Raw genomic sequence first — 21,226 nt, 5'->3', positions numbered from 1 at the left:
ACCCAGATTTCTATGTTGTATGTGCTTCGCTGTTGGTTAAAAACCACAGCGAAGGCCAGTGGGATAAGTTACCTCCCAGCATAACCTGGAAGAAAAAGGCCGTACCTCATCAAACAAGCGTCCGACGTCCTACCAGTCAGCCAAGGACAAAAAAACTGCCCCATAAATGACAGTATGAGCCACAGAAGAGTCCTCCATGCCCTGCAAGTAAGTGTGAACAAAGTCGATGCCGATGACCAGGATGCCGCCTGGCAGATGTCCTCCATTGAAGCACAGCAGGAAAGAGTGGCAGATGAAGAAATGGACCTCGTAGAATGTGCTCTGAGGCCCTTAGGACCTCTGCACCCGCAGCCACGTATGCCTTCTTAATGGCTGAGAAGAAACTGGTCTCCCTCTGAGACTCTCACCATGTCTATCTGAGACCTCCACTTCTGTTGACATAACATGACAAGGCACGGACTGGACACAACCTGTGCATTCTTACCTATTGGTCATTCTGATGAGGAGGATGGAAAGACCTCAAGATGACCACCTGCGACAGGTACGCCAATATGATCACCTTCGTCTTGAAAGCTGGATTGGGGTGAAAGGTCAAGTCCCCATCACCCCCAAAAGACGTACACCTGAGATTGACTGACAAAGCCGCCAGGTTACTCACCCGCTTTGCCGTAGCCAAGGCTGTCTTCAGAATCAGATCCTCAGGTGAAGACTCTGCCAAAGGTTCAAACAGGGAATTACAAAGCCCCTCCAGAACCACTTGAAGACACTCTCTCGGAATCAGACTCCTAAAAGAAGCATTGGATGACTCCTCGCTGAGAAGCGACCCAGACACTAGTGTCCCAACATAATGGCAGCCGCAAACACGTTCAGTGTAGAAGCTTCCCGTCCTTTATCCAGCAGATCCTGGAGAAAGGAAAGAACACCAGCGAGAGCACAACTAACCTGCATGAGGCCTTAAGACTCATACCAGTTCACAAAGAAGTCAGTGGCTGGAGCTGGAGCACTCTATACCGTCGAAGCAACTGCACCCGACAATGCCATGTCAAGCAATTTCAACCTTTCAACATCCAAACCTTGTGAGGAAGTCTGAGCATGGACATGCTCGACACACACCTCCGGTGATGACCATTTAGTTGTTGGGCGTGAGTTGAAGAACTGCAAATGTGCTGTGACCAAACACGTGGCACAGGCATCGTGCTGGTCTGCAGCATCAGGACCGAGCTCATATGACTTGCAGGTACCAAATATTACTGAGTACTTAGCACCCAATGATAATCACAAGTCAAAGGCTGAGTTTAAAAAGAGGCTGAACAGCGGAAGACAAGGGGGTTATAGGTGGTGGGCGGTGCCTACCTGGGCAGTGAGCCCATCAATCGAAGTCTAGGACCGAGCCCAGTGCATCCATGTGGATTAACCAACCACAAAGAGCGGTAGAGGGCGGAGCACATATGGCATAGAAGTGGAATAGAATAGTTTACAGCAAACGATAATCCATGTAATTTTACCGAGAAAATGATACCTCTAGCGTTCAGCAACTCTATGTGAACATTCAGTCTGGTCCAAGATAAGTCACTTGATATCCAGGTGAAAATAACTTCAAGTAGCAAGTGGTATTAGACGGAGCCATTGACTTTCATTGAAAAAAGTAAAAGTGAATAAATAAGTAAAAGCTGCAACAAATACAGTTTTCTGAATAAAAAAAATGTGAGGCTGTCGACCTTTCACCTCAGCGGTCTGCCATTATATATATATTTAATATGAAAACAAATGTACCGTACTCCTCGGAAACGCCAGTAGATGGTGCCAAAGTAGTATTTCCCGCCTATGTTTTAGTTCCTGTTACACATTACTAACCGAAAAGCTTCGAAGAATGTCTGTCTTCCTGCAGTGGTATCTTCATGCACTGTCATGCACAAACTCTCGATGGGTTGCTGTCTCTCACCATTCTAAAGGACACCAAGCCAAAACCGCATTTATTGATTATGTGACTTTTTCTTTTTTTGCAGACAAAGCATGTAAAAATGCTCATTTTATAGATTTTAATGTGCATATCTATTTTTTTTTTTACTTCTGCTTTTGTGTCACCATTTTTTTTATTTTATTTTAGACATTGAATTCTTCTTCTCTTCCCATGTATTAAGAAAGTGCCAGTGAAAATAAATATATATAAATAAATAAGATATCAGTGATTCAGATTTTTATTGAAGTAAAAATATGTTAAATTCATGTTTCCTTTGACAAAGTGTTTCCCATCTGCGATGTGAAATCCTGATTTACTGAATAATATATCTTGAGCACTTCTGTTAGAATGTATCATTTAGCCATCTGCAGCTGACAGATGCTCTGCAGCAACCTCAAACAGGAAGTGGGCAGAACTGAGTTGATACAGAGCTGCGACACATTTTCCACTCTAACTTGTAAAGATATATATAGATATTGTCATAAACAAGTCCGAGCTTTGAAGACTTTTTTCCTCAGCGGGAAGTAACATTTTCTTCTTGTTGACTTGAGGACTCTTCAGTTGATCATCCTGGATCTCATGGGGTTCTGCTGATTACTTGGATGACCTCAGACAAAAGACTGAAAAATGCCTGTGATTGTACTGGACGTGAAAGACTTCACCACTCCTCTCTTCTTCGTGAGAACATTGGAAGTGTTTTCAACTTGTGCAACTTTTAGTCTGGCCGGCTCTCTACACTGCATCGACGACGACGTCCAGCGACATGCTAATACCTTCTGGATCCTCTGCATGTTCACCTGGTGCTTCTTCTTCACGGTGACTCTCTTCATCCATATTCTGAGCCTGGTCCAGTTTCACAGCATCATCCCAGTCTCCTGGAAGAACTTGACAGTGACTGTGGCTGCTTTAGGCACTCTCATGTGCCTCAGCGCCTCAGTCATTTATCCTCTGTTGGTCGTGAACCTTGGAAAAAGCCAGTCTTATTGTGTGGCAGTGGCTGTGACTTCCTGTCTAACAGTCATCACTTATGCCTCAGAGACCTACATCCTAATTTGTACCCAGGCTGAGGAGCAGAGAGGATATATGGGTCGTGTATGTGGCATCTTCAAGATCGTCCAGCTGTGGGGAAACTGTCATATGATCACCTTGATCATGGAGTCGAACCACTCCCCGTTGAGCTCTGTCCCTGAGTGGCAGCTGTTGCTCTCTGCTGTGTCTGTCTGTATCTTCATGTCTGTCACCACGTTGCTGGTGATATGCGGTGACTTCGCTGGCCGCTGTCCTCTGCCTTTTGACAGATTTTTGGGTGTCTTCAATCTGATCGGAGTCTTGCTGTACATGGCGGCCACAGTCATCTGCGTGACAAAGATACTGGAAAACACTCCTACAGAGATGTTGCTGGTCGTCATGGAGACAGTGGTGGCTGGGATCACACTTCTGGCATACACCATGGACTTTGCCTTCTCCATTAAATCGTTGTGTGACAGAAGTCATTAAAGAACCAACGCACTGTGCACTTTTTCACAAGCATTGAACTGTTGGGATGTGCAGTGATTTGGTGGGCAAGAACGGAAATTGGCCTTAATCGAGTTGAGTAAAGTGATTTCATTTGTGTTCATTGTTTATACATGTTTGATTGTTTTGATTGCGCTTCAACCATGAACCCACCTGACCTGGTTTACAGGACAAAGTATGGAGACTCACCCAACTTAAGTGACTTGAAGTGTTTGCACAGGCTTTTTGGCACATGCTTTATAGATATACACAATAAAGAATTTTGAAAAAAAGACAGTTATTAGTTGTTGTTTTTTCCATATTTCTTGGGCCACTGATTATTCGGATTCCACTGGGTACAGCACATCAAACCTCTGTCAAGACAATGAAACACTGGGGAAACATTTCTGAATCTCTCTGGCTGTGTGTGCCAATGATCGTCGTCAATGAGCAAGGCGCGTGGGTGGGTTTCGGTGGGTGTGTTTAGGGTGCTTGGTGGCACCAGCTTCAGAAGGGACATGTGAGACTAAATTTGCAGCAAAGCTGCTGTGGCTGATGACTCAATTCACTTAAAAATTCCAACATTTCACTACTCGTAGCAACATCTCGGACAGCCAACAGTGGCCTATCTTACTGAGAAGTTGGCTAACCCTTAAGATATCCTGAGGTGAGAGAGGCACTTACCCTCAGCGCTTTTTTAAAGGGATCTCCAAAACTGGCACCACATCTACAGACCACAGTCAGAGACAATGTCGATGGGAACACCATGGTGTGTGAGTAGGAGGTCTCAAATTTGACGTCAGAGGTAGACCAGTGAGCGAGCCCACCATGTGGTGTGACTAGGATTCAGGAACAGATGTAGATGGCCAGAAGCAGGGGTAGAAGCAGCAAGAGTTGGAGTAACACCAGGCTACAATAACTGAAGGTCCACGTAGCATGCAGACAGGAATATGCACTCGAGAAGTCGGTCTTCGGGTTTAGAATGGCCTCCAACACAACTCGTTCAATGTCCCAAACCACCACCCTGATGACACAGATGTCCAGCATGAGGGAGTCAGCCACCAACCTGCTGCTGGGACTTAATATTTTCCCTTCGATGGATGAAAATGAATGGCCACGGACAACAGATAAAATGTGTAATGGTGGCCCCATTTGCAGATCAAATGAATCTCTATAAGAGTGCAAGGAGTTAGTTAAGCTCACACAAAAGACAGTCAAACGATCCAGCAACATAATAGATCAAAATGTGGGGAAGGGAAGTCCAGAATGTAGTCAAAAGACAAAGGGAATGAAACAGAGTGTCAAAAGGGAAACTCAAAGGCTGACGCACGTTTTCTGTTGAACCACAAGTATGAGCAGGAGGAGTCGAGAAGTCACCACCAAGTCTGGAGAGGAGAACCTTTGGCAAGGAGTTGGTGAACGCTCTGCACCTTTTGTGCTCTGGTCTAGATCTTGATTTGTCCCAATGCCTCAGTCAAGGTAGAATGAAATACAGAGAGATACAGGATGGCCAAATAAAAGTTGGTGGAAAAACTCTCCCATTCAGGAGCCCAGTGATGGGGACAGACCAAGTTAATGGCACTGCTATCTTTTCAGGGAGGATGACGTCTTGTCAACAAATGGTAACCAAGCTTAAGTGGTAGGATGCAGATCTGGGCTGTGCGATGTGAAATCCACTCTCTTAAGTATCCCCTATTATCAGTTTGCCCTCATAGATGAATTGGAAAGAACCATGACACGCAGTCTTTGCATCTGTCACATATTTCTAAATTATTCTCTCAAAGCACCTGAGTACTCGGGTCAGAACAATATAGTGGTTGGTGCCGACTAAATAAATAAATAAATAAATATTCTCGGGTGACCTAAAAATATGTAGGATTTATTTTTCTTGATGCAATTAACCACACATCAATTGACAAAAGGTTTGGTATTTTGGAAATCATTTTAAGCGCCTTGAAGATATTACTGCCTTACCGTCGATTGAACTCAGTTGCAAGTACCATTAGTTTCCAGTAGATGGCAGCAGTTAATCAACTATTTGTGCGTTTCAATATTAGGCGTGGACGTGTATTTCTAAAATACTCACAACGAAGGGAATCAGCAAAAATGTTGCATTAATTATGTTATTTGAACGTGGCTTATTAGCATATATTAGATACACGTGACAAATCTAATGTTTAATGGGAAAGAATTGCAGCCCAAGTGATATTTTTGAAAGTGAAAGTTTCGAAAATGAACACGCCTCAAAATGACTAACAACTGTCTCCATGATTCCACACCGATCAACGACCAAACCGACTTCACTGTTTACTTACTCACATCTGGCACATCTCTGCTAGGCAGTTCCAATCGCCACTCAGAAACATCGATGATCAGGCTCGAGAGGCGTATAATTTCCCAGTACGCCCCTCTAGCTCGATTAGTCGTGTCTGAACAAATCCAGCCCATTTTTCTTGAAGGAACTCCGTCCAGTCAGTTTGTCAACAGGCTGAGCGACACAGCGAGCAGTGTCGCAACTTGAATCCAAACTGTGAAGCAGAGTTCTTGATTCTCCGATCTTTTCCCACAGAAATGTAGTCGGCATGACACAGGTATTTCTCCTATTGGTTTTCTTTTTTGTGTTCATGGTTAGGGTTTGAATCTCCCCCAGGATCCAAAAACACGAAGAGAACTTTCATGTAGTTTACCGTAAACGTTTTTTGTTGATAACCAACAACAAAGACTCAGCATTACCGAGCAGTTCGACGTCCGTGGCACCTTGTTGCCGTAACTCGACTGTCGTCATGAGTGTCAGTCAAAGCTGCTAGTTCACCACTCAGTTTTTATTAGCTTGACAATGACCGCTCGGATATGAATTCCTGTAGTGGTGTGTTTCCAGCCGTGACATATGAGCCAACAGAAGCCCAGATAACTTTCAAACTGCTGTTTTTTTGTTCTTATGACTTGAACTTTGTGTTCTTCTAAGGTGAATGCTGAACTCGATGGATATGTGATACTACATTGGAGTGTAGGCAGATGAACGGCCCTGGTTGGATTGAATGGCACTGAGGATACAAGGTAAGCGCTTTGCCAGTAAATTTGACCTCTTTATTGATCCGTTATTGACCTGAACGAGGGTGGTATAGTTACAGCGAAAGTGAGGGAATAAACACTGACATCTTACATCACATCTTCATCTTTTAAAGGCTGTCAAGCTAATGGTCCAGATCACCATATTTTATGTTTAATAACTAAATTATCTTACTTGCTTGAAGGGCTTCCTGTGCAAACATATTTGTGGGGAAAGCAAATGATGCATAACTCCTCTTATTTGCTCAGAAAGCCACAAACAAAGGTAGCCGTAGGGAACGCTGAAGCTTCTTCCCTTGCATGTGCTTCCAATGATCCAGACGAAGTACTGACGTGTGAATGGTTAAAGTCAATAACAGGAAGGCGTTTTACAGGTTTCTTAGCATACATTGACCCCAAGCCATATGCATGACAAGTTACTTGCTGTTCAGGGTTTCTATGCACGACGAGTTTTGCTTCTCCCTTGCTTTTCTGTTGACTGTAGCGTCTCAACAAAGGTATCTCAGTAATACAACCCATCTTGCCTTGGCTGAAGACACCTTATTAGTAAATTTGGGACTCTAGCTATCAAAATCAGCATTGGCATTTAGCAGAAACATATTAGCAATATGCTATAAGCAAATGCATACCTTGATTTACAGAAAGACACATTTGCGTGGACTGTATTATAGCAGTGATTTCACTGATGCATCTCGTTGTAAAGAAAGTTATGCAAGTATCCACTGTTTATCAGTTTATCCATACATAAGCATTTCTCTTAACAAGGTTACCTTGGGTCAGATTAGCCAATTCTGTTGACTGTCCCTTGCATTCCTGTCATTGTCATTTGGCTCCTCTAGTTTCTGGTAACCTTGTATAAAGCCTTGACCCTTCGTTGCCTTTTGTACTGTCAGGGTTCTGCCTAGGATTTTCCTTTTCCCCTAAAGGTCTGCCTTAAAAGGAAGAGCCCTGGTCGACTGCCAGTGTTGGAACACTCACATTGGGTCAAACTTCAATACATGTTGACAGAAAAACCCGATAGCTCCCCCTGTGGTGGGATTTTCCAGAGTAGTGGCTGAAATCCCAGTGTATGAGGTCCCATTCTGCTCAAGTGCTGGTGAGAACCCTGACTCTGTTGGTGTTGACTCCCTGTAGTTTTATACATTCTATCCAGTTACTACATCCCATAATTGTAGAAAACAATTAAATCCATATTTTTACATCAATTTGAAACTATAGATTTCTATGTGTGGAGCACCGTGGTTTACCAGTTAGTGCTGCAGCCATACAGGGAGGGCCTGGGTACTAGTGTTGTCTGTGGAGATCATCCCTTGCTTCCATGTGGGTTTTATCCTGGCGGTTATTCATCTAATTAATGATTTACCTAACTCATTGTTTTTTTATTGTTAGAATTATGACATTTCCTTTCCCTTGTAATCTCACAATCACCTGAAATTATGGTCTGTTTTCTGTTCACTTGTTTTGTTCAGTGGAATGTCAGCTGTTAGTTGTCCGGAAACATGTGAAATGTTAAGGTAACAAGCCTTTGCTTGAGACATTTTGTGAGGCTAACTTGAACAACTCATCTTTGTATTATCTGTTTTTTCTCATGAACTACCATGTATCAGTTACAGTAGTACACTTTTATAGTGTATTAGTGTCAAGATTTTGCTTCACAATTGAGTCACATTCAGTGTGTTGCAGACGCATGTAGCCTGTAATGTCATGCCATCTTGATGTCAGGTAATCTGGTCAAACAGGAAAGTTTTGTCTTAAAACATGATTGAGCACTGTATTGTTTGTCAGTGTGCAGTTGAGAAATATGACTACAAATGTGTTGTGGATAATTACTGTTGATGGTTTTAGCAGTTTTACAATTCCACTATAAAGTCCTGCCATATGGAGCCGATTGAAATTCACATTCAGCCACCATCTGACAATGACAGCAAGAACGCATTATGCATGCTCTACTGCAAGGCAGTGTTGGTGTTACTCGGGTTGCCTTCAGAGCAGCAGGTGAGGTGACAGGAGATGTCACACTCTGTCGTTAGTGCAGGAAATCAAATGAATTTCACTGGCGTGCTCTTCGGTTTCCACTTGCTATTGGAGGGTTAAAAATAAACATCTCTGCTTTGTCTGCTGTTGGCATTCCCAAATCTTTGCAGATGTAGCTTTTCACATCAGTGAGGATTGTTTTTTTTTACGAAAACAACATCATTCTTCTACTCTCTTCACTGTTTGACAGTGGTGGTGTGATGATGTCTTTATCACTGTTATCTTCCATAAAAGAACATATTCATCCTTCATTCTTCGACAACACACCTGTGCCCCTCCTTCTCTTAGAAAAGAATGTGTTTCATAATGCAGTTGACCCTACACCTGCTTGAAATATTGACTCACCTTTGGACGTCAAAACTAGGACAAACTAGGAACTGATAACAAAGCATAACTTTTCAGTGTTATTCTGAAGTGCCTGTTGTATATTAAATTATCCATCATATAAAATGTGTTATAATATAATGGATATAAATAATTATTCATTTTTCTACTAATGCCATAGAGACTGCAAGCATTTTTAAGTTAATGCTCTCCAATTTTGAAATAGGCTAGAATAAATGCATAAAATATTCATTTGATACACTTATAAAATATGTTAAACATTAATTTGCCTCAGTCAACTTTACAGTATTTACAGACAAACCTAAAACAGCCAAACTCTCTTCAGTTATTCTGCAGTTTTCTTTGCCCATGACACTGTAGGCACATGGAGGTTTTGGAAGTTTGATGTTGATTTAGATCGTGTGCCGTCTTAAAGACGTACTTTTACATCTGAAACTAATCCCCATGATGAGAATGCAACATCTCTCAATAAATTTGATAAACACAAGTGAAGTCGACAGCCCGTGCCCTCCAGCTCAGTGGCGTGTGACAGTGGAGGGGAGTCTGGAGGACTTTGGTTCACAATAATAGTTTTAAACATAGTTTTAATGAGGAAAAAACCTCTAAATAATAACTGAGTGTTGAGCTCTGAGCACTCAGTGTTGATTTTGTCAGATCAAGCCATTCAAATAAGTTTTCTGACGAGGTCATATCAGCTCAGGCAGACATCCTGCCACCCAGGCAAAAACCACTCCCCGCCTCTACTACATTCTCCCTAAAAATGTTCAGTCACATTAACAGCTACAGATGATGATCGTGTGTGTGTTATTGTACTTCTAGCTTTGTGAGGATCTGTATGAGTTTTTAATCAACAGACTGAGGACCTCAGTCAAGCGGTTGTCAAGCCTCATTCTGAAGGTTAAAACTACAAAATACCTAGGTTATTATAATAATTAGTTTGGTTAAGAGTAAAGGTTAAGTTAAGCCATTTGTTTTAGACGGTTAGGTTTCGCCATTTGTTTTAGACGGTTAGGTGCCGAACCAAATATAGACGGTTAGGCATTATATTTGATATAATGCTTTCCCAGGCATTATGTCAAAAAATAATGCCTGGAAAAGCATTATATCAATGTATGTCAATGACGGCCCTCACTAAGATAGGAAGAAATATGTGTCCATGACTGAACACTATCCTTGTGGGGACCTTATGTCTTCGTGGGGACCTTTCGCTGGTCCAAACCTCAATTTGAGGATGAAGATTTTAAAATAACGAGGTGATTATACAGTTTGGGTCAGAGTCCTGGTTAAGGTTATCCATGTGTGTATGTATGTTAAAATCACTGGAAGCCTTGTCTTGTCAACTCTGTCAGTCCAAACATGAGCATCCTTTCCGTGTGCTGTCTTTCTTTTTTTTTGTTGATTTTGATGTGAACGCAAGCAGAGCTTCAGCATGTGCAGTGTGCAGTTCTTTGGTGGTGTGCTTTTGCTTACTGTTGTGCTGTTTTTAGGGCATGTGTTCACAATCATTCCATGTCCATAGCTTGTTGTTGAGCAGCCTGTGCCTTTGAGGTTATTCCAGTGAATATTCTTCACAGTATCTGCTGTGTTGTGGTGCCACTCTTGTGTTCATAAAACTCTTTTTTTTTCTCACTTTTGGGACATTTTCAGTTGAGTTACATTCAAAGCAGAGACAAAAAGTGCTATTATGCATAAACATAAACAAAACAGCACAATTCATTTTTTGGATCACACTTTATAATGAAGTTCCTTAAATCCTTCCAAAAGGTGTTTCATGTTTCTCTCATCTTTGGACCAGCCAGAGAGAACAGCATAACATTAGGAGCTGTAGCAACTCAGAGAGCTTTGACCTATAGAAAACCTGTTAATCCACAATCCTGTTCTTTCTATTGCTGAATGATTGGGATGTAGAGGAAAATATTTACAGAGTGTAGCTAGTCCTACAACTTCACAGTCTTCCCTTTCTGTGTGAAACGTGTATATCCCCCATGTTGGAGTGTGACCTTCCTCCAATAGACCAAACACAAAGGGATGGGTGACTCCATATGTCCTTAGGTGTGAGTTGCTGCCTCATGTCGGGTCTGTGATGAGTGAAATACATTGCATCATTTTTGACTGCTATATTTAAAGAGGCTAGGCATGTTTCTGAATTGTTCTTGAGTTCATTTCATTTTTAGGGATTCTGGTAATCACAACACTGCCACATTCAAAAAGGAGAAGGACTTGAGCAGTCCAAATGTTTTTGCCACTCAGAATAGGACTGTCACATGCTATATGCCCCCAAGGCATGACACTAGTTTCTAGCTCAAGAATCAAATCTTTTGAGATGACACTCTCTTCTGAAAACTTTCTTTCATTCGATAAGCAGTGGTGGACAGTGCTGAGCTTCTCGGCTCATCACCGTCTTGTTCAAATCGGCCTGTCACACTCCTTATTATAAATAAAGGCTGACTATTCAGTCATTAAATCACATGATGTAGTGTATTTCTTGGTCTGCCCTGTCGTGACACTGGTTTTTCCTTGCTGATGTTGGGAGGAAAGTTGTCAGCCTGCCCCCACACAGTCATTATTGCCTCTTTCAGGTGCTAGAATCATGTCACACTGATAGCAGAGTTCTTGTTCACTGTCATAGTCATAATACTGTAGTCCCTGGCTACTGCTGAAAGAAGATGGGTGAGGTGAACATGGGGGTGTATAAATAAAACTCTGCTATAAATATCGCTCATCTTTTAACTGAACTTCTCTCAGATAGGAACCAAATATAATTGTGTTTTTATTTTAGTATTATGGCTTGAGAATGCTTTCAGAATTCTGAGTTGATTTAAATCTTTTGCCATCAGCTTCCCAGTCTTGACAAACCCACTCAAACACAGAAAACAGAGTTGCTCTTTGTATCCATCCTTCTTCCCACACCGATGAAGTGGAATAATACACCAAAAACACCATGTTGGAATAAAAGTCCATTCTCATAGTTAGCACTATCCATTTTTTTTCCACCGTAAATATTCTTAAATTACAATACTAATGGTATTTATTGAATCACTTTCCTTGTTGTCCCTGGTATCATCAATACAATATTGTCACAATAAATCCAGTCCAAAGTTTTTCCCAAATTGTTCAGCCTAAATGTGCAGTGAATTGGCATGTTCGGTAGAAGAGCGGCAGTGTGGAGATATTTTAAAGCGAGACTGGAATTACAGTTTGTCTGCTGTGGCAAAGCAGACTTGTATGAAAAGGACAAGAATTCCTTTATTGTGGGTTGAGCAACGTGAATGCACTTGAGTTTTTTTATGTTGCATGTTTTGTTTTTAAGGCCTAAAATACACAAATAAACTTCAAATATATAATATGAGTGTATTACCAAAAGTGCAGGGTATAACGTTCCCGTACTTCTGTTGCTCATTTGTACTGCAGAGATTTCTTAATTTTTTTGCTGTAAATGGAGGAGAAGAGGAAGTGAAACTTGGCCATGCTGTGCTTTCTGGAGCGGGAATGAGCGTGAAGTGATGTAATGTGTGACATTGCATGCTTTTTCTGTTTTCTTTCACAGTACTCTGAAGCTCAAACAAGGAATGCACTTGTTGAAGGGTTTTCACATTGCAGTGTGTCATGGAAGTCATGAAGAAATGTCATGACACAAATTGGGGTTGGGTATTGGGGTAAGGGCTACAGGAATTTCAGCAGTTCAATTCAATTAAACAAACAAATTTAAATGATAACTATTAAAAAATCTTTGGGCTCGGCAATATTGCTTAAAATTCATATCATGGCATGAAGAGATTTTCTTCATTCTATGATCTATATGCAACATAGGTCTAATGATCTATATTGCAAATATTAAAATAATATATGAAGAAAAAGGCAAAACTGATATTGGACATGTTTCTAATGCATTCACTAAGTTGAACTGGGCTCTGAAAACTGATTTGAAAACAGTCATTCATTTTATGCATTGTTCCAATCTGGATATTGCTTTCATGGAATCTGCACAACATGTGCTGCATCTGTTTAATGTGTATAAAAAGTAAACATCTGTCACACCTCAATAGACATATCACTGTTTTCTGGGATAAGTTATGTATAATTAAATAGTAAAAGAGTCTTTCAGACAAACAAAGACTATGTTCGGGTAAATGATTCTAAATGACCAAGTCATAGGAATTAACCAGAATGACTCATCTAATAATACTAATATTAACACTTTAGTAATTGTATAAATTGTGTTTATTATCCTAAATGTTGATTCATGTGAGTCTGATTGGTGTATTGATAATATTAAAGTAGTGCAACAATGTTTGGCTCAGAAGCTTGTTTGACCTCCTTGTAGCGCGGAGGAGCTTCCTTATAGATTTCCACTGTGTGGCAATATTGTTGTTTCACAGTTTGCTAATAAACTGGCACATAATGGAGCTTTCATCATTATGCCATGATGTTGAAGGGGTTCGGTCATCTTTGCTAACAAAACACATCCACAATTTTCTTCGGCGTCCTCTGAGCTGAGGTATGTGAAGCAGGATCACAGTCACTGAATCAATTTTGCCGACAGAGAAGTAAATAATACGCTTTACACGACTTACAAATATTTAGAGAACAAACCATGTTGAAATTGGGAGATTTGAATATGATACATATTACCAATGCACATTTAATGAAGACATCAGCTTGTGCTTCTCCTAGCTGGTATCTATCAATTCTATTGTGCGAGCACAACAAGGCTGGTAGTTGTGATCTTTTGTGAGCAGGAAAACGATGGGTGCCGCCTGATACTCTTTCAGATCACAGTCACTGTTCGGTCCCCACCCATGACACCAGTTCCACAACATTCTTGAGAGCAGTTTTGGTTGTGTTGGCTGATATGAGATTTGAATTTGTAATGAGCTCTGCGCTCTTCCACAGACTATTAGTCACCCTCTATGGAGCACATGCCCACGCTAAATTACACAAACATGCTGTCCCACACCAACCCAGCCAACAGTAATGATCACTGGAATCAGAGCCGTCTGCTCTATTGGCGTTGATGTATAACTGTACGGCAACAAATGGAAGGTCTGTCACTAGCTTTGATTTATCCTCTCCGGATTTAGCTGTTTATTGGTTGATTTTAAGTAGAACATTGGTTTAGAAAATCAGGGGAATCTCAGGGATCCACTAGGCACAGCTGTCATTGTGTTTTCCGCTCGTCTGCAGCATTTTTGAAAACAACCACAAACAATGGGCGAGAGAATTTTTGGTTTGTTGCCATGAGCCTATTAAGCCTGAGCTGCTGCTTCGCTCACAGTTGCATTCATGTGATCGCCAGACTGTGAGACGCTTTGCAGCTCATTAGTTAAATCTCATTGTTGAAGGGATGAGCCATTACTACTGCAAGTAAACTGCCAGATTTGCACCGCGAGTCCCGAAATCCCACACTAGGCAACCTTCATGCGGTGTGCTGATCAGGGATTTCATTAACTTTGTCAGTGGGGACTAGTGTGCTGTACTTGTGGTTAGATATTTTCCTCGCTATATTTCAGAAGTAGCTACTAGGGCTGGGTATCACCAGATCCACCACGATTTGCACTGCAGCTCTGCAGTAATTTAGTAATCAAGTACTCTCAATATACAGAATACTTTTTTTTCCTTAATTGAGCAATCTGATAAAACAAGTGCTATTATGAATACACAATAAAAAAATGTAACTTTTCATCTCTATCGCTAGTGTCAATCCGGCAATATCTCATAGTATCGATATTTTGGCACTCCCTTAGGAACTACTGAGCATAAGCCATTCTGCCACAAATGTCTACAAAGATTAATATTTATATTGCGCTTCTGATATGGTACTTCAGATGAGAGAGCATTTCAAAATCATTTTAGTACACTTGCTCTAAGTTGAGCCACATAAAATGATTATCAACTTGATACAGGAATGTCATTTAATGTAGATATTTTCATTTGAATAGTTTGTTGCTCATATTAATCCAGCATTGCTTTATTTTCTTTGAGGCTTGAATCCCAGCCGCAATTGAAATTAAGGTTGTTTTGGGTACTATCAAATCTAAGGTGCAGAAATGCAGCTTCCAATTTTTACCATTTACCAATTTTACCACAGTCCTGCCACATATTGTGATTGAGTGCAATGTGTGTGGAGCACAGTCTGTCTTTTCTTTCAGCAAAACAAATCGCATCTGTCACATTGAACTGGCCACCTGCTCTCCACGCAGCATGTAAAGCTGGTGTAGCTAAAGCCAGCAGAGACAGTCATTGGTGCGGCCTGTGGTCTGGCTTTTCAAAAATCTGTGGTCAGCCACAAAACAGTGATTGGTGCAGAAGTCAAGAGTTGCAGCATGTTGAAAAGAGTGGGTCGTGCATTGGACTGCACCGATACACAATTGTCCATGTCGGCATAGAGGTTGCTCTCAATGGCAGGAAGGACCAGCAGTGTCTAGTTCTTTGATACGGCTGAAATAGTGTGGCATCTCAATCAGCATAACCTTGGCTTTGTGAGGTCCTGAATGGTAATCAGCCACATGAAACCATCATGTTCTCAAAGATTTGTCAGATAACAGGGCCTTTCTACTGTAGCTTCTAATGAAAGGACGTCTGAGCTTTTGGAGTCAGTTAAGGCTCGCAGGTGGTGTTCTTCTTCACTTGTTTATATTTATTATTTTTGTGCCCGAAGATCTACAGTGTCAAAATGCACAACAATCTGGTAAGCAGCAGGGGTCTCTGTTTGAGTTTGAAACCCCCCGATCTTATTGGAATCTTCTTTTTAAAGCATTTGTGCTTCTGAATTGGCCAGTCTATGTAGAAATTTGCCACATTCTAAGCACTATTGTCATTGACTCTCACTGAGAGAAACATGTTTTTAATGGTTGTTGTTTGAATTCTGTGTGAGAACGTGGACTTGTCTTGTGACAAGTCCACGTTTGTGTGGGTAAAGGTTCAGTATTCAGCATGAAAAAAAATGTTTTTGTCACGGCTTAACGTCCTGTTCAATGCTGTTGTCAAGAACTGGGTTTGAACTGTCTGTTGATCTGTAAAGTGGTCAAGTAGAGCTGGATAAAGTGCCTGTTTTTCTGGATGGCCGTGGTCTGTTTGCCTTTGTATTGTCACAGGTTGAGTCGTGAGAGAAGGTCCAGACAGTGGAATGTATGCCTGAGAGGATTAACTTGCTGTATGCTGCACCATCAGTGCAGTCGTCAGCACCATTGCAGTCACATATTTTCCTGCAAAATGAGCAAGAATAGTTGCAGGGAATCTGCATGAGACAATTCACACTTTCATCATTTTATTTTGCTCATTATTTCCATTAGGGAGGCAATCTGATGTCTATATGTTTGCTACTCAGAAAGTTGTTTCCAGATACAGTGACATTTTTGGAGAACTCTAGATTGTTTTGTTTGATCATTTATATCCTATACATAGAAATATCTGCTCCTTTTCCATCTATTTGAAAATTAATGACTCGTCTACTTTAAATTGTTGGCAACAAGTCAAAAAAGAAACATCTGACCTAGATGTTTTTGGCTGTATAATTCATTTCAAACAAAAAGCAACTGTCAAACGCAGTTATTATAGACGGTGAAAATCTCATGGTATGACTGCTGGGCCACCTGGAAATGAAAACTGGATGTCAAATGTCAGAGAGACAACAAATCCTGTCTGACTTAATTTGATCAAAAAGTTGGACTTTGTGAGGTTCTTTTCAGAGTAAGCATGATCAGTTTTTATTGTTGCAAGCAGTAATATGTTTTGCGACTCAGTTTATAATTTACTGCAAGATTATAAAATATAATACAAATATGGTTTAACTGCAGATTTAGATTTAGGAAAAACATATTACTGTTGTAAGCAGTTCCAGTCTATGCAAGCAGTAGAGTTGTAGTAGAGGCCTGGCTGAGCATCACCAGGTATGAAACCCAGTGTCTGACCAGTAGATGTTCCAGACTTCAGGCTGTAATGGACTGCACAGCATTTGCAACCAAGTTTTAAATAGTGATTAATGATTTTTAACCGGCCCCATTACATCCCTTGAAAAGCGGAAGGCACATTGGCTAACACCTACACCTACACCTACAGGTGTAGTGTGTCTTGCCCTTGCCCTTGCCCGTGCCCGTGCCCGTGTCCATTGTGTTTGGAGTTAAAAACATAGTGTCACAATATTTCCAGACCTCACTTTAATTCAACTAGAGTGTTGCATGTTGCATTTTTCTCTGATTGCTCTGTCTTTTTGTTCTTCATTGGCAGATTGCCAGTCACTGGGAGTACTGCAATGACCAGTCAGCACTCTGACCATGAAAACCCCGCCCACTCCACTGACAAACGGCCATGCACTGTGCCTTCCAAGATCCAGGTCCAGCGATCAGTTTCAAAGGAGTCTATCGCTATCCACTTCTCTGCTTTTGGGAAGGAGGAAGAAGACGAGGTTGAAGAGCTGTGCATGACAGCACACTCCTCCGCTCCAGTGGTTCAGGATGGCTTGAACCTATTAACCGGCTTGGAAGCCTGCGAGGAGAACTTAAAAGAGGAGGTCGACTCGAGGGGAGAAGAGTACGACGAGCCTGAACCCAGCCGAAGCTCTCCCGTTTCTACATCCCAAGCTGGTTTGACTGAACCCTTACTGCAGACCTCGGAGCAGATCATCTCAAATTCACCTCCCACTAAATCATTAAGCTTTTCTTCTGGTGACAAACCATTCTTTGGCTTGATTCGAGCTTCCTTGTCTGACATTGAATCTCGAGACGGCGTCCCCCATGTGGCTACTCCTGCAGTTCGGAATAGGACTTTGAAGACTCTTGTCAAGTCTTTATCATCAGACCCATCTCAGGGCTCACCCCCCCTGCCTCACCGTCTTCCTGAGTCCCGCCTTAACTTGCAGCTCTTCAAACAATTTGCACAATCCAGGATACCAACAGTTATTACATCATCAAGTAGTGATTCGAAAACAGCTCCCCCATCACCCGCGGTCTCGCCAGACAACCGTAGCTTCTTCAAAGTTGCAGAAGTGGAGGCAAGAATTGAGGACACGAAGCGCCGCCTTTCTGAGGTCATATATGAACCTCTGCAGCTTCTAAGTAAAATCATGGATGAAAAGAGCAGCAATAGTCTTTACAGACCTAAGTCTATGTCTGCCAGTACCTCAGAACTCAATGGCCTTGCTGAGAGCAACAACAACTGCATCAAAGAGGAAGAAGATGATATGCTGGAGACTGAGAGACCTACAAGTGCTACATCTGTCCAGGCTGAATCACCTGTATTGCCCAGTAGTGAAACTAAGAGCCCCAACAAATCTTTGCTATCCATGTCATTGGAAAACTGCTCCATGTCTGCATTAGCTAAACAGGAGTACGAGGACTTCTGTGTACTCTATAGTGAAGAATTTGAGAATGATGCCAACACAGATTTGGATCATACTGAAGCTGATGTTGACACTAAATCTGCACTAAGTGTCAGTTCTGATTCTTATGGTGATGAGGAATCAGAATGTTCTGCAGTGGCACCCACTGTTCCTTACTATTCTCTCACTGTCCTCACACTACTGGTTTATGGCTACTTTGTTATACCTCTGCCCAACTACATTGGGGGCATGCTGCTTGGAATTGCACTAGGATTCTTCTTAGCCATTGGCGCTGTGTGGCTGACAGGACCAACACCATCTGGCTGTGGCTCTAAACATTCCAAATATCACAGCAAACTATGGGGTGTGTCCAGACTCGACATCAAAGAACCAGACATCTACAAGGTAAGTTGTAAGTCTTTTGCCTGTTTTACTTCTGAGACTAGGATTAGATAATTCAAATCAGAATCAGAAAAGCTTTATTGCCAATGCCAGTGAGGATCCCACCAACTAGGAAAGTGCTTCGGTACATCAGAAGGTGAAATTCTCGTGGTATGACTGTGCTGGCCCACTGGGAAATGAAAACTGGTTGTCAAATGTCAGGAAGACACCAAATCCTGTCTGACTTAATTTGATTAAAAAGTTGGACTTTATGAGGTTCTTCTCAGAGTAAACATGATCAGTTTTTATTGTTGCAAGCAGTAATATGTTTTGCGACTCAGTTTATAATTTACTGCAAGATTATAAAATATAATACAAATATGGTTGAACTGCAGATTTAGATGTAGGAAAAACAGGAAAGTTCTTTGGTACATTGTGCAATAATGAACATGATAAACAAATAAAAACTATAAAATAAAGAAATATAAAAGAAAATACAAAATGACTGAATACAAATTCAATAAATAAACAACAAACAACAAGGGTTGATCACAAATGCAATAGTCTGATGGCCAGGGGAAGAAGCTGTTCCTGTGACGGGAGGTTCTGGTCTGGATTGACCGTAGCCTCCAGCCAGAGGGAAGATGAAAAAACAGTCCGTGAACAGGGTGAGAAGGGACGGCTCTGATCCCACCTGCATGTCTCTGGCTCCTGGAGACATACAGGCCATGAAGAGGTGGCAGGCTGCAACCGGTCACCTTCTCAGCAGAACGCATGATGCACTGCAGTCTGCTCTTGTCCCTGGAGGTGGCGCTGCTGTACCAGACGGTGATAGAGGAGGTGAGGATGGACTGGATGATGGCAGTGTAGAACTGCACCAGCATCTTAGTCTGCGGTTGTAGTTCCCTCAGCTGCTGCCGGAAGAACATTTTCTGCTGGGCCTTCTTGATGAAGGGACTGATGGGCAGCTCCTGTTTGAGGTCCTTGGTCATAGTGGTTCCCAGGAATCGTAAGGGGGGGATGGAGGAACTGTGACTCTTCTGAAGTCCACGATCATTTCCACTGTCTGCTGTGCATTCAGCTCCAGGTTGTGGCTGCACCACACACCAGCTGGTCCACCTCTCTCCTGTATCTATCATCTCCATCTGAGAAATTGATCATCTTAATGGACTGGTGGCTGGAGGTGCAACAGTTCATGTAGAAGAGCCATGGAGCGAGTACACAGACCTGAGGAAACCCGATGTTGAGGGCACGAGTGTCTGACACAGTCTTCCCCAGCTGGCCAGTCAGGAAGTCTGTAATCCACCTGCAGTGGGAGTCAGACACGTTCAGCTGATGAAGCTTGTCTTGAAGCAGATCTGGGTGAATCTTATTGAAAGCAGAGCTGAAGTCCACAAACAGGATCCTGGCATAGGTTCCTGGGGACTCCAGGTGCTCCAGAATGAAATGAAGGGCCTGGTTTACTGCATCGTCCACAGATATGTTGGCTCTGTACGCAAACTGCATTGAGTCCAGGAGGGGAGCAGTGATGGATTTCTGGTGGAATAGAACCAGACGCTCAAAGGACTTCATGACCACAGATGTCAGTGCCACCGGTCTCTAGTCATTCAGTCCTGTGATCCTTGGTTTCTTTGGGACAGGAGCAGTAGTTGAGGATTTAAAGCAGGCCCGAACATGACAGGACTCCAATGATGCATTGAAGATATTTAGGCTGGGAGGGAAAACTTGGACCCTCAGCTTTTCACTCCAGGATGTCAAGGGAAGGATGGGGGAAAGGAGACAAAGTGTGTTCGGCTCAGAACTTCAACATGAACACAAGCAGGTCAGGTTTTGATCCCAGCTGGAGAGCTGCACCTTGTCTCTGAAAACTCTGTCGTAGAAAAGAGTTTTCAGAGACAAGGGGTGAGCTTCTCGCCTCAGGCGACTCGGCGCTAGATGACGGAAATTATGTGCAAAGCGCGACTCCACATAAACATGATAAATTCCGGGCAGTAAAGGGTCTGAACGCTAACTAGACGGACAACATCGTTGAAAAACAACTGCGTAAACTCCCTGAACACTGAAGTGTGCAGCCGCTGCTGCGGGAGACTCGTGTTGAGGAGGCTCACATTGCAGTGGTCCGGGACTCGGAATCTGTGCGGGTGTTTGATAACTCATATGTTTTCGCCTTTATTAGGCTGATAAACAGCTGATTTTAGGCGATATGGACAAAAAATTCTCTCTCTCTCTCTCTGCGATAACAAAATATATATATATATATCTTAGCAATGTCTTAATGGAATCAACTGAACCAACACAACTTTCCCTTGTAAATCTTAATAAAGATAGACAACTGATGGCCTTGAATTGACCACCAAGATGTATTGTTTCTTGCTTTTAAGCCTTTCTTTGGTCTTCTGGTTGCTTCATTTTTCAATTACCTGCATACTTGTAGTTCACATAGAATTATTTAAATCTATTGTAAAATAAAGTAATACAATTTAAGCTGTCAGAGGTGCCTGGCCAGTAATCATAGCACTTAGACTGTCTTAAATTCATTAGATTTTATTTACTAAACATGATATATATATATATATGGCTTAATGATGTATTGGTATCATATCTACATCATGGTATGAAAAAAAAAT

The 21,226-nt window shown here is 41.9% G+C and overlaps 2 protein-coding genes across 3 annotated transcripts in view; both read left to right on the top strand.

The window, feature by feature from the left end:
• Positions 1 to 2,403: 2,403 nt before the first annotated feature.
• LOC128754746 (myeloid-associated differentiation marker-like) lies at positions 2,404 to 3,701 on the top strand. Its single transcript, XM_053857582.1, has one exon. The coding sequence runs from the start codon at positions 2,588 to 2,590 to the stop codon at positions 3,455 to 3,457; it is 870 nt and encodes a 289-aa protein (XP_053713557.1). The 5' UTR covers positions 2,404 to 2,587; the 3' UTR covers positions 3,458 to 3,701.
• A 2,210-nt stretch (positions 3,702 to 5,911) lies between these two features.
• The window catches only part of LOC128753934 (testis-expressed protein 2-like), a 29,671-nt gene continuing 14,356 nt past the window's right edge, over positions 5,912 to 21,226 (top strand). For both annotated transcript variants that reach the window (XM_053856170.1, XM_053856169.1), the window contains exons 1-3: positions 5,912 to 6,045; positions 6,420 to 6,511; positions 17,129 to 18,623. In XM_053856170.1, the coding sequence (XP_053712145.1) occupies positions 17,154 to 18,623 (1,470 nt within the window). In that variant the 5' untranslated portion in view covers positions 5,912 to 6,045; positions 6,420 to 6,511; positions 17,129 to 17,153. The remainder of the gene's footprint in view (positions 6,046 to 6,419; positions 6,512 to 17,128; positions 18,624 to 21,226) is intronic.

This window comes from Synchiropus splendidus, chromosome 2 (genome assembly GCF_027744825.2).
Source record: "Synchiropus splendidus isolate RoL2022-P1 chromosome 2, RoL_Sspl_1.0, whole genome shotgun sequence".
NCBI lineage: Eukaryota > Metazoa > Chordata > Actinopteri > Syngnathiformes > Callionymidae > Synchiropus > Synchiropus splendidus.
Note: the sequence above shows the minus strand (reverse complement) of the source record. Positions and strands in the feature narration are given on the sequence as shown.